Source organism: Scophthalmus maximus, chromosome 14 (assembly GCF_022379125.1).
Source record: "Scophthalmus maximus strain ysfricsl-2021 chromosome 14, ASM2237912v1, whole genome shotgun sequence".
NCBI classification, from domain to species: Eukaryota; Metazoa; Chordata; class Actinopteri; order Pleuronectiformes; family Scophthalmidae; genus Scophthalmus; species Scophthalmus maximus.
This window is the reverse complement of record NC_061528.1, coordinates 1,032,501-1,050,000: the sequence shown is the minus strand read 5'-3', so window position 1 is coordinate 1,050,000 and position 17,500 is coordinate 1,032,501. Positions and strand designations below refer to the sequence as shown.

Below are 17,500 nucleotides of genomic sequence, written 5' to 3'. Positions count from 1 at the left end.
TACAAATAAAATGTAATAGAATTAAAGGAAGCAGCGATGTGAGATCCAGTGAATGTAGTTTGTTGTTAAAACATGTAAAAGTCTGAATGATCTTTAATTGAACTCATTAGTCCTCCGTGTTCCAGGACTTGATGTGCGTCGTGTGGATGAAAGCAGAATAATCAGGAGGCTGATGGAACATTTCCCTCGTATTGATGAACCCTCCCTAATGTCATTGATGCGGCTCGTGTTCGCCGTTTTCCATTAAAGGGAAATTGTCCCGTGAAGCGTCGCTCGTCCAAGTGTCCTACACGGACACGACCGTTGTATCAGAGGAAATGAGTCCACAATGAGACATAATGTCGAACTGTAAACGATCATATCCTGTCACTGCTGCATCATTAAAAACTTCTGCTAAACTTGAATGCTGACTGATGAAAGGCCGTCTCACTGATGAACAAACTCTACAGAATCTTCTTCACCCACACACTCGACGTCGTCTCACCCAGAATGAAGAGGATCTCCACGAGGATGTCGCTGACGCTGGGCGGGCTGCGGGGGAAGCTGCTGCCTTCGTCCCGCCCACCCACCACCGTGAAGCACACGTTGTACGGCACGGTGACGGCCACGTAGAAGGTCGCCAGCAGAATCAGCCAATCCCAGCCGGCCTTGAAGGTTCCGTAGTGCAGGAGGATGAAGCGAGACTTCTGGATGGCCGCTACCTTGTACTCCGGGATCGGAGGCTTGTCCCCGAACATGTTCTGATTGGACGACAGGGAGAGAGAGAGAGAGAGAGACACACACACACACACACACACACACACACACACACACACACACACACACACACACACACACACACACACACACACACACACACACACACACACACACACACACACACACACACACACACACACACACACACACACACACACACACAGATCCTCTGTAAGTTGTAAAGACAAAGTGTCCAATCAAGTCAAATACTCTTCTGTATCCAGGTGAAATTACAGGCTGCATCAAATCTACACCAACGTAATAATTGACAGACTATTTAGAGTTTTTCTTAAATGTTTCGGTCCAGTCGTGAAAACTGTCTCTCGCTCATTTTAAGTGTCTTATACTGCACAGATTTAATGAAGTGGCGGGAAAAGCAGAAAGAAAACAATGTCACAGACTGTGGAAGAGGGATGTTTCATAACTTTGGAGACATTTCAGAAGGAAATATGGTCTGGATAATGAGATTATCTGTTATTAGAATGTACAGTAGAGCCGACCCGACCCGACCTCCTCCGCCCGTCAGCGTGTCAGAGGTCAAAGTCTTTCTCCAGGAAGTGGATCGAACTCACGTTGTTGATCTTGAGTTTGCTCTTGTCTTGTTTCTGCAGATGTCCCGACAGGTGGTAGAGGACGGCTCGGCTGCGCCGCCGGTTGGTGTTGAACCCCGGAGGGCGAGTGACCTGGTGAACCTGCAGACCCGTCTCCTCGTCTGGAGGCGGGCGGAAGGAAAACGAGCTGAGCCACAATCCAACATCATCAACCACAACATGGCACTGACACACCTGCAACATGTCCCACCTCAGGGAGTCTGACACGATCAGATGGTCCGACTGAGCCCTTTTCTTTCTCTGTGGCTCTTTACTGAACCAAGAACTTCGATCTAACTGTCTACACGTGTCACTTACTGAAGAACAGACGAAATCTGAGCAACGACTCTGTCGACGATGGGACTTGTTTTCTGTTAAGTCCTCATCTTTCCCCATTTCCACTCTACATTTCCTGTGTCCGTCCATAACACGATCATAAATACAATCAGCTCAGGAAGTCGAGCTCTCCTTGTTTTACAGCAGCACAGAAAGAGTTGGGCAAGACTCTTGTGAATCGAAGGCCACAGACTGGAGGATGTGATGCACTGACTACAGATTCCATATGATTATATATATATATATATATATATATATATATATATATATATATATATATATATATATATATATATATATATATATATATATATATATATCTGGTACTGTACTGTTCTCCAGAGGAGCCAGTGTGCTCCAGTGGTGCTGACTCTACATTTTGAATTATTAACGCAGTCAATTAATACAGTGTGTGTGTGTGTGTGTGCGTGTGTGTGTGCGTGTGTGCGTGTGTGTGTGTATGTGTGTGTGTGTATGCGTGTGTGTGTGTGTGTATGCGTGTGTGTGTGTGTGTGTGTGTGTGTGTGTGTGTGTGTGTGTGTGTGTGTGTGTGCGTGCGTGTGTGTGTGCGTGCGTGTGTGTGTGCGTGTGTGTGTGTATGTGTGTGTGTGTATGCGTGTGTGTGTGTGTGTGTGTGCGTGTGTGTGCGTGTGTGTGTGTGTGTGTGTGTGTGTGCGTGTGTGTGCGTGTGTGTGTGTGTGTATGTGTGTGTGTGTATGCGTGTGTGTGTATGTGTGTGTGTGTATGCGTGTGTGTGTGTGTGTGTGTGTGTGTGCGCGTGTGTGTGCGCGTGTGTGTGTGCGTGTGTGTGTGCGTGTGTGTGTGTGTCTTAGAGCAGAACAGTGTGAGTCTGCTTATCAGTGCAGTTTCATTGAGCACAATCATAAAGTCTCGTCTCTCTTTTGATTTCCATCCATGGTGAAAGTCTCAGTCTGTTCCTCTCCAACATCAAACTGAGCGAGGAGCCACAAGTGTTCATTCCCTAGTTGTCTTTCACTTTCCTCTCACTTGCTCCTGGTCAGTTATCTGAACTCTGGACATTAACAGTTACAGTCATGAATCAGAAAATAGAAAAGGTCTGTTGGCTCCTCGGCCGCGCACGGCGCTGGAAGCTTGAAGGACAAATGTAATAACTCCTGCAGAGTGTGAGTGAGCGAACGCACGCAGGCGTCAATCATCTCTGTGAGATGTTCAAGAGAAGTGAGAGACTCCGGAGCGGATCAGTGTTTGAGGCAGGTGATCTTCGCCCACCAGGAAGTTAAAAAGAGAAACATTTAAACAGCCCTCTTCATCTGAAGAGTCCTCATCACTCCGTCTCTCTGGGGGTCGGAGTTCAACTCCCGAACGCTCTGTGGTGAGCGCCGCTTGTTGGCAACATTAAACACACACGCACGTAAATCTGCTCTTTCAGCTTCGCATGACGCAGAGAAACAACAACTGATGATGGAGGGTCAGTCGATAAAAATGCAACAACTGATTATTAGTTTCATATGTTGTTGTTCAGATTTAATGTTAAATTACTAACTGAACAAACAGCTGATGCTGGAGGGGAACAGAATCTGGCTCTGTATGAATCCTGCAGATGATGGATTATTAATTATGATGAATAACAACAGAGAACAGAGAGCAGCTCTGCCCGGGAATCTCTTAATCCCTTTTCTTTAACGTCGTGAGATATGGTGTTTATAGGAATAATTCGTGGACCTTGATGGTGAACATCATATTTATTTATTTTCTTTGTCCTGATTGACTGTAAAGACAGTTGGACCTCGACAGAGGAACGATGCTTCTGAGAGACGTTCTGGTTACGAGATGCATTAATTATGTCTTAAAGTCTGAGTATCAGTATTTGTGTATTTGAATATTTCCTGCCAGTAATGAATTCCTCACTGACTCTAATTAGAATCAGAAATACTGCACTTTATCATGTGTTAATTTCAGTGGTGTCATATTCCTCCAGTATCTGCACCGTCATGTTGACTGACTGACGGGGACGGTGGCACCATGTGTCACTCAAATCAAAGTCATATTCCAACTGACACTTATTTAATCAGATTTACACTCGGGGGGTGGAGTGTACATTTTTTTAAAAAGCTATTAAAAATGATAATTCGATGTCTAATCGTTGTTTGTTTGAAATCTTCAAAGCAGAGAGACGACGTGTTCCCCGAGGCGTCGCCGTCTCCTGCGGCGCGGCTTCATAAAGATAATGTTCAATCTGTACGGCCCTTATGGAAGATGATCATAATCATTTTCATTTGAATCAGTCATTGTGCAGAATGGAAACGACAGCTGACACAACGTGACACGAACATCTGATACCGTACGAGTGCGTTATTCTAAATATTCAATTTGACATTTTGGTAAGTAGATATTTTAATTTGTTAGTTTAGTTCTATCAGCTCCTGTAACTGTAACAGACTCTTATTCATCATTCTGTCGGCTCTGACGCGACGCAGCTAAATCTCTTCTGCTACAAAAAGAAAATCTGAATTGTTTATCTGAACATGAGAAGTCGTGTCTATAAAACTCACCGGTGTCCGGTCCGTGCGCGGGGTCCTGGTCCTTCTTGTTGTCCGTGATGTCTTTGTGGGACACGAGGAACAAAACCACTTCGCCCTTCTCATTCTTGATGGGGACGATGTCCAACAGACACCAGAACTGTGAACCTGAGGAGAACACACACGTCACGGCCCAGTTCAGATATGATGAGGCCATAATTCACCGAGATTATCATCAGCGTCTGTTTGTGTCATTGTTCTGTGCATTTTAAATGTGATCTACTATTAAAATATTAAACATCACAAGTGGCATTTCCTCAATCCCCTTTCACAAATGAATAAATCTATATAACTTCTTCTACACAGAAATGATAGGAGTCTATAAATGTGTAGCGATGTTAGACACTGCTGGGTGTAAATACAGAAGCACAGTGATCCACTAATGGACTGAAGGAGTTTGATCACGGAGGGAAAGTGGAGTCGCACGCTGCGGATACGTGAGACCATAGATGACGGAGCCAGTTTCATGTTTCATGGGAATCTATTTCATTCGTTTAGAAATGTGAACCTGATCAGCGTCAGAGTCTCTGAGCGTCTGTGCACATTTCATGGGAGTTGATTTTTCAAAATAAATCTTTTCTATTCTGAGTTGAGTCGACTGCAGAGGAACCTGACGTGATCTCAGGTGTTCTGTCGTTCACCCTGAGAATCTTCTCTGTTTCCAACCAGTCGGAGTGAAACTGCGGCTCCTGATCGTCAGAAGGTTCAGAAAACCTGGACTTCACGTTTTCTTCCCACATGATGATGTTTGATGTGAAACATTAAGTTCTGTGAGTCAGAGACGAGTTGTGAGGAACCAGGCTGAGCCGTGACGTTCACGTCCGCGGGCTCCGCCTCCTTTTGGAGGCCACGCGTGAAGAGGGATGACGATGAGTCGCCACACGACGCGTCCGTCCGTTTCCCAGGATGCATTGCACTCTGGTGACAAACTTTTGGAATTGTGGCCAACTGCAGCTCCGTTGCTAGGCGACAGCAGTAAGGGCAGTCCTGTTCAACGCGTGGTCGTCGTCCATCTTTATCCACAGCCTGTGAGACCACGTGTGTTCATATGTTCAAATATTAATAAGACGTATTGAACGTTGATTCCTTGTTGTTTTGGTCTTTTAAAGGATTTATAAACCATCAGACTCACGAACGCCCTGCAGGCTGCCACATTAATTTTCTGTTCCTCACCTGTGATCTCTGACTCGTGACGACGAGCAGCGGATCACGTACGTTCATGATTCGTCTGAATACGCAGCAGCAGCAGGACGAGCTGAATAAAAAACATGAGCTGGATTTGTCCCGGTTTGACTGGAACACTGAGCTGAACTATAACAACATGTCCCGTCGTCTGTTCTGCCTCCACATGAATAACGACGAGGGAACAAGGCCGTCGTCAAAATCGACTGATTATTATTATTATTATTATTAATGTTTCTCTACTTTTATATTTCTCAGTCGTTCCTGTGCACACTGTTTATTTGGCCCGTGATTTAAAGAGCGACACGTCTCGTGTTGTACAGTAAATCCTGTTGATGAATACATAATGAGCGTGAACTCATGTGGATACAATTTTAAAATGTTGCCTCAGGCTCTGGTGAGCGACTTCATATAAATGTGTTTGTTCCTCTGGAGAAGTGCTGAATTACTAATGTGATGATAGAACACAGAACTCTTCTCATTCCGTAATTTGGGTGCGTTTGTTTCAAACCCTGTGAAGCCCGAGTCTCTCTCTCTGCTGTTCCTCTATTCACCTCCTCACTCACTGCTCCACATTCATCATTCATCACAGCGTTCATTGATTCATAATGGATGAAGAGCGGATGAATGAGAGGAGGACTTTTCTTCCTCTTCCCTTCACGTCGTCTCTCGTCCTCCAGCTTCAGTCTGACACAACGTGCGTCGGACGTATTTACTACGTTTCTTTTTTGATTTGTTTGACAAACGTGAAGTTTCTTTTACTGGGTTTACTCAGGAACGTGTTTTCTTTTAAAGAAACGTTTCTTCACGCTCACATTCGCACTTTGACGCTTCGACCACAACAGCTGAGGAGAAAACAAGTCCACGACCTCTGACGCCTTGTTTCAACTTTAACTTTGAGCAAATCACACGTCAAGACGTTTGTCATGGTCAAATCTCCAGCAGACACACGCTTGGCTCTGGTCTGACCTTCCTTCTTGTAGAAGACCAGCTCCGTCTTGAACTCGCCCCTCTCGTCCAGCGCCCCCTGGATCTGCGCCGTCAGCCGGTCGCTGGTCTCGGGGCCGTACAGGAAGTGGCAGGCGCAGCTCTTCTGCATGAGCTCGGCGCGGGCGTAGCCGGTGAGCTCGCAGAAGCCGTCGGAGCAGTAGACGATGGGGTAGAGCGACTGCACCTGGGCGTTCCCCAGCACAAAGTTACTGTCTGTGAGGACAGAAGAGGAGGCAGACGTCAGCATCGCGTCCTCGACTCACCCTCGCTTCATCACATGCACATTTATAGTTCTGGAAAGGATCACAGACATTTTCATTCCACTGGACGGACGATCATTGTGCAGTTTGTCTGGAAAGACAGAGACACAGACATGGTCAGAGACAGAGTCAGAGACAGAGACATGGTCAGAGACAGAGACATGGTCAGAGACAGAGACATGGTCAGAGACGGAGACGGAGACAGAGACGGAGACATGGTCAGAGACAGAGAGAGAGACAGAGACATGGTCAGAGACAGAGACATGGTCAGAGACGGAGACGGAGACGGAGACATGGTCAGAGACAGAGACATGGTCAGAGACAGAGATGGAGACAGAGACAGAGACGGAGACATGGTCAGAGATGGAGATGGAGACAGACAGAGACGGAGACATGGTCAGAGACAGAGACACAGACAGAGATGGAGATGGAGACAGACAGAGACGGAGACATGGCCAGAGACGGAGTCAGAGACACAGACACAGACGGAGACAGAGACATGGTCAGAGACGGAGACATGGTCAGAGACAGAGTCAGAGACACAGACACAGACGGAGACAGAGACATGGTCAGAGACGGAGAGAGAGACGGAGACATGGTCAGAGACGGAGACATGGTCAGAGACATTGTCAGAGACGGAGACATGGTCAGAGACATGGTCAGAGACATGGTCAGAGACAGAGACAGAGACATGGTCACCTCTCATTAACTCATCACTCCCTGGTCTCACACGTGTCCACACGTGACCACGCCCCTCTCAGAGGTGAAGACCCTGTCGGCCTCAGAGTTTCTTCTCACCTGAGGAGCGCGACGCTCAAGAGGCGTCCGGGACGAGGAGCAGCAGTACGAGGCTGAACCACAACACCAACGCTCAGACTTTGTCTCCTGTCATTTTATACTTCAGGTCGATGTTTCATTTCCAAAGTTATAATTACTAAATGATAAGTTATTATTTCTCCCCAATTAACAATTCATCAATCAAACCTCCGATAACGTCCGACTCTCCTTCTTCCTCTCGGGACTGAATCTACAAACTAACACACGGCTGGTCAATATTACCCACAAGACAACGGGGCGCTGGTGTGTGTGTGTGTGTGTGTGTGTGTGTGTGTGTGCGTGTGTGTGTGTGTGTGTGTGTGTGTGCGTGCGTGTGTGCGTGTGTGTGTGCGTGTGTGTGTGTGCGTGTGTGTGCGTGTGTGCGCGCGCGTGTGTGTATGTGTGTGTGCGTGTGTGTGCGCGTGTGTGTGCGCGTGTGTGTGCGTGTGTGTGTGCGCGTGTGTGTGCGTGTGTGTGTGCGCGTGTGTGTGTGTGTGTGCGTGTGTGTGTGTGTGTGCGTGTGTGTGTGTGTGTGAACTATTCAAATCTCCTCCAGCTCTTTTACAGTGGACAATACATTTGTTATAGATTACTTGGTTCAAAACAAACTTGTTTCAGTTTGTAATTAAAGAATCACATCACATCACCAGGTCCGAACGAGTGGTTACATGATGTGATTGATGGAGACACATGAGAACCTTACGTGATGTATTAGTCCATATTTCACATTTTTTACAAGTTGGGAATAAATGTTATATTTGTTTGAGAATATTTTCAGCTACAGATTTGAATTAAAACTTGATGAACATGTTTACATGAGTAGAACGATAAGGTTTGTGTTTCCGGCTCCGGGACAATGTTCTGTTGTGTTTGTGGTTTTGGCTCCACATGAATATCACAGTGTTTGTTAAAGTTGAGCCGTTTGTCTCAGAGGAAGCAGATGAAGATCCGGAGACACAAGTTGTCTTTTTTGGCAGCGACAGAAAGAAAAAGAAACTGTTTCCTTCAGGACCAGATCATTATTTTCACCTGTGATGAAAAAAAGAAAAGTCTAGAAGCTTCAGGCAGAATGAACCATCTCCTTCCTCCTTCTCCTGTGTCCTCCTTCTCCTTCCTCCTCCTTCTCCTGTCTCCTCCTGTCTCCTTCCTCCTGTCTCCTTCCTCCTGTCTCCTCCTTCCTGTCTCCTCCTTCCTCCTCCTGTCTCCTTCCTCCTGTCTCCTCCTTCCTCCTGTGTCCTCCTTCCTCCTCCTTCTCCTTCCTCCTGTGTCCTCCTTCTCCTTCCTCCTCCTTCTCCTTCCTCCTGTGTCCTCCTTCTCCTTCCTCCTCCTTCTCCTGTCTCCTCCTGTCTCCTTCCTCCTGTCTCCTCCTTCCTCCTCCTGTCTCCTTCCTCCTGTCTCCTCCTTCCTCCTCCTTCTCCTTCCTCCTGTGTCCTCCTTCTCCTTCCTCCTGTGTCCTCCTTCTCCTTCCTCCTCCTTCTCCTGTCTCCTCCTGTCTCCTCCTTCCTCCTGTCTCCTTCCTCCTGTCTCCTCCTTCTCCTTCCTCCTGTCTCCTCCTTCCTCCTCCTGTCTCCTTCCTCCTGTCTCCTCCTTCCTCCTCCTTCTCCTTCCTCCTGTGTCCTCCTTCTCCTTCCTCCTCCTTCTCCTGTCTCCTCCTGTCTCCTCCTTCCTCCTGTCTCCTTCCTCCTGTCTCCTCCTTCTCCTTCCTCCTGTCCCCTTCCTCCTGTCTCCTCCTTCTCCTTCCTCCTGTCTCCTTCCTCCTGTCTCCTCCTTCTCCTTCCTCCTGTCTCCTCCTTCCTCCTGTCTCCTCCTTCCTCCTGTCTCCTCCTTCTCCTTCCTCCTGTCTCCTTCCTCCTGTCTCCTCCTTCTCCTTCCTCCTGTCTTCTTCCTCCTGTCTCCTTCCTCTTGTCTCCTCTCTCCTCCTCTCTCCTCCTTCTCCTTCCTCCTCCTTCTCCTTCCTCCTCTCTCCTCCTCTTCCTCCTCCTCCTCTTCTCTCTCCTCCTCTCTCCTCTTTCGTTTCCGGTGTGTGTGATCGTGAGTGGTGGTGGTGGAAGTGCGAGTGGCGCGGAGATTTGAATGTTCTTTTGTTTGTCAGTTATCTCTACTGTCCTTTTCATCTGAACTTTGTGCATGATCGGGTAAGTCTTTATTATTTATTATTCATAGTGTTTATTGAGAGATCGGAGCTGTTTGTTTGGTCTTTGTTTGGTCTCCTGGAGGAATGGCGTCCTCCGAGACGCCACCTCCGTCGATCCGGCAGGGAGCGAGGATCGTCCCGCCGGACAGTGACAGCACCGTGGAGGAAGTCCTCCTGGCGGTCGGACAGCAGGTCGGACACGACCAGCTGCTCTTCGCGTCTCGGATGAACAGGGCCGTGGTGGTGTTCCTGAAGGACGAGCCGCATGTCCATCAGCTGTTCATCCGGGACATCTTCGTGCAGGTGTCCCCGCTGTCAGCTCCCTCCACGCGGATCACCGTGTCCGGGGTTCCTCCGTTCATCCCCAACGAGCTGCTGGAGAACGAGCTGCGGAGGTTCGGCAAGTTGGCCAGCGGCTTCAGGACGCTGAGCCTGGGATGTAAGGATCCCAAACTGAGGCACGTCCAGTCCCTGAGGCGACAGGCCTTCATGTTCCTGGACTCTGGAGGTGTCAGGCGAGGACATGGAGTACGACTCCGAGTCGGACAGCGTCTCCACTGTGGGAGCGACCAACAGCTACTACTCACTGGAGGAGGTGAACCAGTTTCTGGACGAAACCTTCGGCAGGTCTGTTAGAGTGCAGGAGTATTTTGAGGATACGGACAAGTTCATAAAAACTGTGGCCGCTTTGAAAAGAAAAACAGGATTTGATCAGCTGGACGAAAAGAAGCGGTTCCGCCTCAAAAAACACATCACCACACTGAGAAAAGGTAAAACTGTTAAAAAGACGAAAAAGTAGACGATCATGCAGCACTTGGTGTTTTCCTCATGTTACTGTTTCCTGTTCCTGTTTCTGTCGTGTCTGTTTCTTTTCTCTGACTTTCTATGGGGAGACTCAAGATAGGTTCGTTAAACATCAATGGTGGGAGGGACACACAAAGAAGGGGTTTAATTTCTGAAACATCCACTCAGAAACATATAGATGTGATGTTTCTACAAGAGACACACACGATTCCCACAGACGATGTGGACTGGGGTTTATGGTGGCAGGGTCCTTACGTCCTCAGCCATGGCTCCAACTTAAGTGCAGGCGTCGCCGTGTTGTTCCGAGCAGGCCTAAACGCTACCATCCTGTCTCGTAGTGAAGTGGTGAAGGGTCGGGTGCTGGTGGTCAGAGCAGAGATACAAGGCTCCGTGTTCTGCTTCGTGAACATTTATGCTCCAAACCAAGGAGCAGAAAGAGTCTGCTCTTTTAATGGGTTAAATAGTAATTTAAAGAATTATTATCAGGAGCAATTAATTATGGGTGGGGATTTTAATTGCACTATGGATTTTACTGTGGACAGGACAAGTGAGGAACCCCACCCACAATCTTCAAAACATCTCACTAGTATCATTAAACAACTGGATCTCCTGGACACATGGAGGATTAAACATCCACAGTCCAGACAGTACACATGGGTGAGGGTTAGAGACAACAGGGTGACTGCAGCCAGACTGGACATGATCTTCATCTCCCAAAGTCTTGGCTCCAGACTTATCAGCAGCAGCATAATCCCTGTAGGTTTCACTGACCATCATCTGGTGATGTCGGAGCTTGTCCTTCCAACAGGGGAAAGGGTGAAGTCCTACTGGTCTTTCAATAACAAGCTGCTGCAAGACACTAGGTTCGGTCAGTCTTTTGAGCTTTTCTGGCGAGAGTGGAAAGGAAAAAAGGCTGATTTTAGTTTGTTAAAACTGTGGTGGGAGATAGGGAAGACACAAATCTGTGTTCTCTGTCAGCAGTACACTGAACATTCTACTGCTAAGATCAAGACCGCTGTCAGTGATCTTGAGGGGAGCATCAGACAAATGGAAGAAAGACTGAGTAGAGACTCAGATCCCGACTCAGGCCGGCTCCTGCAAGAGAAAAGGCTGGAGTTGAGCTCATACCTGCAGGAGAGAGTAAAGGGAGCTCTTGTCAGGTGTCGCTTCCTCAAGCTGAAAGACATGGACGCTCCGAGCGCTTTCTTTTTTAACCTGGAGAGAAGAGTAGCGCAGAGGAAGCAGATGACCGGGGAGCTTCTGGAGGGGCTTCCTCAGCTGAGCCGGGACGAGAGGGTTGCTCTGGACTCTGAGCTGACTCTGGAAGAATTAACGGTGGCCGTTAACCAGATGGCATCAGGGCGGGCGCCGGGGATCGATGGCCTCACCGCTGATTTTTTCAAGCAGTTTTGGAACATTATCGGTCCTGATTTTCATTTGGTATTGCTTGAGGTTTTCAGAACAGGCTCTCTTCCCGTTTCCTGTCAGCGTGCAGTCCTTTCCCTGCTGCCGAAGAAGGGAGACTTGGCCCTTCTTGAGAACTGGAGGCCAGTCTCTCTTCTTTGTACGGATTATAAGGTGCTTTCAAGAGCATTGTCAAACCGACTAAAAGACTTCATGGGAATAATCATTCATACGGACCAGACTTATTGCATACCAGAGAGGACAATTATGGACAATATTTTCTTTGTACGCGATATAATGGACCTGTGTAACTGTTATAATGTGAATGGGGGTATTGTTTCTCCGGACCAAGAAAAGGCTTTCGATAGGGTTGACCACACTCATTTGTTTTCTACACTGAGGGCTTTTGGGTTGGGTGAAGGTTTTCTGTCATGGCTTAGATTACTGTATAATGGTGCTCAATGCATGGTAAAGGTGGGGGCAGGTCTTAGTCGGCCAATCCCGGTCCAGCGAGGCATTAGACAAGGCTGTCCAATCTCTGGGCAGTTATACAGTTTAGCCATAGAGCCCTTGCTATGCAGGTTGAGGAGTCGGCTTAGCGGTCTCTCCCTGCCTGGGGTCTCAAACTTTGATTGTCCTCTCACCATTTCAGCTTATGCCGATGATGTTTATGTTTTGGTTTTAAATCAGGGTGATGTAGCAGTTTTACAGGACACAGTTTCCACTTATGGAAAGGCTTCTTCTGCACAGGTGAACTGGGTAACGTGTAAGGCCCATTTGATGGGTAACTGGAGAGATCAGGCAGCGCCCAGTCTTCCGGGAGGACTTGTGTGGGAAAAGGAGGGGATGAAAGTGTTGGGGGTTTGTTTGGGCACTGAGGGTTTTCAAGGGAAGAACTGGGAGGGAGTGAAGGAAAAAGTGCGCACTCGGTTGTCTAAATGGAAATGGTTGCTACCCCAGTTGTCATAAAGGGGAAGAGTTCTGGTCGCCAACAACTTAGTTGCCTCGACTCTGTGGCATCGTATAATCGCTCTGACACCTCCAAATGGCCTGATCGAGGATATCCAGAGAGCCATCCTGGACTTCTTCTGGTCTGGTCATCACTGGATCCGGGCAGCAGCCCTCTACCTGCCGGTGACTGAAGGGGGGATTGTCAACTGCACACGAGAAGATGAAATGACCAAAGGTATGTGGTTGTTAGAAGAACCGTTGTTTTATAATAACTTCATACAGACTAAAACGCTGCAATCTGCCAGCCTGCGAGTCAGTCTCAGAGAGGCCGGCTGTACTAAACTGGGGCATCTAATGAAGTGGACAGATACATCTGTGGAGGCCTTGGGACAGAGGAGTAGCATCACCTCCATCAGGCTGATCAACAAGGTAGTGAGGGAGGTGTTAGAGGCTCTACCACCACCTTTAAGGACCTTTGTTGAAAGCCAGACTGTGTGACCAGTGGAGTGAAGGTGGTGAGTATGGTTTCCCGTCTCTTCGTATTACACCAGCTCTGGAGGATTGGCAGGAGGGAGGGGGCCAGCTACTGCACTTTACAACCCCACACCTGGATGGTTTTCAGGCAGCAGGAAAAAAGGAACTGTATCAACTCTGTGTTAAGGTCCTGAATCTGCGATCTCTGGCAGGGATGAAGGAGTTGAGGTGGACTGAGTTCTTTGGCCCAGACATTTCCCCCAAAAACAGCTGGCGGTCTCTGTACAAGCTGCCCATTGAAAAGCGGACAGGAGACCTCCAGTGGAGGGTCGTACACGGGGCGATAGCTACGAACAGATACAGAGTGCACCTTGATCCGGAGCTGGGGGAGGAGTGTGGTTTCTGTTCACAGGTCGAGACCCTGGCACATTTATTTGTCCAGTGTCCACGTATGTCTTCTCTGTTTGAACTTTTAAAAAGGTGGTTTCAGGGCCTTGGTGAGGGGTTTTCTTTTGAGTTGTTTATTTTTGGCCCAAGGTACTATGTTAAGAAGAAAAATGTACATACACTGGTGAACTTTTTGTCTGGCGCTGCTAAGTTGGCCATATGGCTGACACGCAGGAACCAGGTCCAGGACAAGGGTAGCGTGGAACTACTGGCGGTGCTGGAGGGACTGATCAGTCCTATTACAGGATGACGGACAACATCCAGACCTTCAGCCAAACATGGGCTGTTGGAGGGGTTCTGTGTTCTGTGGGGGAAGATGGACATCTGGTGTTTCATTTCTAGTTTTCTTTTTTTGTTGGTCTGTAAATTAGTGGTGATTTGAAATGATTTGTTATTGTTTATTTGATAACAGAATAAGAATGGAAAAAATGGTCTGTTCTCCTGGTACCGGTGAATAAAGGGATTTTTAAAACCAAACCTTCCTCCTGTCTCCTTCCTCCTCCTGTCTCCTTCCTCCTGTCTCCTTCCTCCTGTCTCCTTCCTCCTCCTGTCTCCTTCCTCCTGTCTCCTTCCTCCTGTCTCCTTCCTCCTCCTGTCTCCTTCCTCCTCCTTCCTCCTGTCTCCTTCCTCCTCCTGTCTCCTTCCTCCTGTCTCCTTCCTCCTCCTTCCTCCTGTCTCCTCCTCCTGTCTCCTTCCTCCTGTCTCCTTCCTCCTCCTGTCTCCTTCCTCCTGTCTCCTTCCTCCTGTCTCCTTCCTCCTCCTGTCTCCTTCCTCCTCCTTCCTCCTGTCTCCTTCCTCCTCCTGTCTCCTTCCTCCTGTCTCCTTCCTCCTCCTTCCTCCTGTCTCCTTCCTCCTGTCTCCTTCCTCCTTGCTCCTCCTGTCTCCTTCCTCCTGTCTCCTTCCTCCTTCCTCCTCCTGTCTCCTTCCTCCTGTCTCCTTCCTCCTTCCTCCTCCTGTCTCCTTCCTCCTGTCTCCTTCCTCCTCCTGTCTCCTGTCTCCTTCCTCCTCCTGTCTCCTTCCTCCTGTCTCCTTCCTCCTGTCTCCTTCCTCCTCCTGTCTCCTCCTCCTGTCTCCTTCCTCCTGTCTCCTTCCTCCTCCTGTCTCCTTCCTCCTCCTTCCTCCTGTCTCCTTCCTCCTCCTGTCCCCTTCCTCCTCCTTCCTCCTGTCTCCTTCCTCCTGTCTCCTTCCTCCTGTCTCCTTCCTCCTTCTCCTCCATCTGCCTCCTCTTCCTCGTCCTCCCACATTACACAGTTTCAACCTTCAAGAGTTCATCACACATATGTATAAAATCCATTAGCTATAAAACATCCTTCCTTGGTCGTTGGCTTCCATCGGTGTAATAACGATCATGACCTGGACTGTGTCTTTGAAACTTCCCTCTTCTCCTCGGCACCACGTCAGTGGTTGTTACTGTCAATCACTGCTCTCATCGCTCTTCTCTTTTCAGGCTTCATGACGCTGTTGTTCTCCAGACGCTCACAAAAACACCAACTGAGGCATTTTGAGACAGTTTGGATTTTTCTTTTCTCTTTTTTCAACTCACAATCGCAGCTGCAGAGAGAAACAACCGGCTCCTTCACAACGTGATTGACGCAGTCGAGAAGGAAGTCTCAAGTCATGACAGCTTCGTCTCTTCGTCTTCCTCTGAGACGAGAAAGTGTCTCTGCTGGTTAGTCGGAGGAAACCACTGGAAAATATTCTCTCAGCCCTTGTCACAGGGCCAATCACTACATATTCCAGTTTGTCAACTGTCTGTTGGAGTATCTGACCGTCAGACTTCTTCTACTGTAGAAGTGAAGAGCTTCCTGTTTGGAGACTTTCCTCAAAATACAGCTTCTTAAAAGCCGTGTGTCAACCAGAAAACTCTGTTTCTGGTCTGATTTGGAGACCGGAGCGATTTGGAAATGAGAACTTGGACGGATGATGGACGGATGATGGACGGATGATGGACGGATGATGGAGGGATGATGGAGGGATGATGGATGGATGATGGAGGGATGATGGAGGGATGATGGACGGATGATGGATGGATGATGGACGGATGATGGAGGGATGATGGACGGATGATGGATGGATGATGGAGGGATGATGGACGGATGATGGATGGATGATGGAGGGATGATGGAGGGATGATGGACGGATGATGGACGGATGAAAGGCCAAACTGGGGAAGAGAAGTTTGAAGATTGAAGTAATAAAGTAATGAAGTAATGAAGTAATGAAGTAATGAAGTGGGTCAAGCTAGCGTACAGTTTTCATTTTTATTTTTCGGGGCATTTATCAGAGGAATGCAGCCCCTGTTAGTTATGTGCATGTTAATTAATATATTGATATGCAAAGCCAATTATATATTTCCAGGGGGTTATTTGATTACTGTGTGTGTGTGTGTGTGTGTGTGTGTGTGTGTGATTGACAGGCAGGGGATCTCTCCTGCAAACACGCCTGAAGGCAGAGCAGCTGCACGGCCTTGATGAATAATCCAACACACTGGACTGGCAACAGTTTGAGATGATTGGAGAGTTGGACAGTGTGTGTGTGTGTGTGTGTGTGTGTGTGTGTGTGTTTGTGTGTGTGTGTGTGTGTGTGTGTGTGAGTGTGAGAGATGTGAGGCGGCTGCAGACGCTGCTTGTATTGATTGCCGAGCTTCTCTTATTGGATTACAGCCGAGGTGTGATTGGACGACCCGTCCACTCGTCCACTCTTGTCTCTGGATTAAACTAAATATGGAAGAAGACTTGAAACTGTAAACAGAGCGACAGTGTTTACACACGGTTAGTGTTGAGAGTTAAAGTACATATACACTTCTGATTCTCCTCCACTCCTTCAGTGAGTTCTGTATCTTATTATGTATCTTATTATGTATCTTATTATGTATCTTATCACCTCCGACATGGAGGTTACACAAAAACTACAGAACACATTTCCATCAAACTTGGATAAAAGATGCGACATGGCACAAGAAAGAACAGATTCAATTTCTGCACAGATCTAGACAAAGGACTGACATCTATGAGCGTGCAGCTCGATAGGCGACTTGCACGACCACGTCCGGGTTCTACTCAGTACTTCTCAACTGTTTCTGGTCCGTTTGGCTCTTTAAGCTGGTCGGTAACAAAGTTCTGCTGCAGAACTGTCGTGTGACGGAGAAATGATCCTGACGTATGTTCACCAGCCGTCGTCATCTCAGGTCGGGATGACGAGTCGCCATGACGACGAACAAAGTCGGGCCACAGCAGCGCTCTGAGTACTTCCTCCTTCCACCTGTCTCCTTCCTCTTGTCTCCTTCCTCCTTCCTCCTCCCTCTTGTCTCCTTCCTCTTGTCTCCTTCCTCCTTCCTCCTCCCTCTTGTCTCCTTCCTCCTCCCTCCTGTCTCCTCCCTCCTTCCTCCTCCCTCTTGTCTCCTCCCTCCTTCCTCCTCCCTCCTGTCTCTTCCTCCTTCCTCCTGTCTCCTCCCTCCTCCCTCCTGTCTCCTTCCTCCTGTCTCCTCCCTCCTGTCTCCTCCCTCTTGTCTCCTTCATCCTTCCTCCTCCCTCTTGTCTCCTTCCTCCTCCCTCCTGTCTCCTCCCTCCGTCCTCCTCCCTCCTGTCTCCTCCCTCCTTCCTCCTCCCTCCTCCCTCCTTCCTCCTCCCTCTTGTCTCCTCCCTCCTCCCTCCTGTCTCCTTCCTCCTGTCTCCTCCCTCCTGTCTCCTCCCTCTTGTCTCCTTCATCCTTCCTCCTCCCTCTTGTCTCCTTCCTCCTCCCTCCTGTATCCTCCCTCCTTCCTCCTCCCTCTTGTCTCCTCCCTCCTGTCTC

At 48.4% G+C, this 17,500-nt stretch overlaps 1 protein-coding gene across 2 annotated transcripts in view; it reads right to left on the bottom strand.

The window, feature by feature from the left end:
• kcnh3 (potassium voltage-gated channel, subfamily H (eag-related), member 3) overlaps positions 1-17,500 on the bottom strand; it is a 75,941-nt gene that overhangs the window by 23,022 nt on the left and 35,419 nt on the right. The window contains exons 1-5 of one of the 2 annotated variants that reach the window (XM_047337209.1): positions 6,730-6,804; positions 6,398-6,631; positions 4,220-4,354; positions 1,332-1,471; positions 485-740 (exon numbers count right to left, since the gene is read on the bottom strand). In XM_047337209.1, coding sequence (XP_047193165.1) covers positions 485-740; positions 1,332-1,471; positions 4,220-4,354; positions 6,398-6,527 — 661 coding nt within the window. In that variant the 5' untranslated portion in view covers positions 6,528-6,631; positions 6,730-6,804. Of the gene's footprint in view, positions 1-484; positions 741-1,331; positions 1,472-4,219; positions 4,355-6,397; positions 6,632-6,729; positions 6,805-17,500 lie in introns of those variants that run through there. The other variant, XM_035604337.2, reaches the window with a different exon arrangement.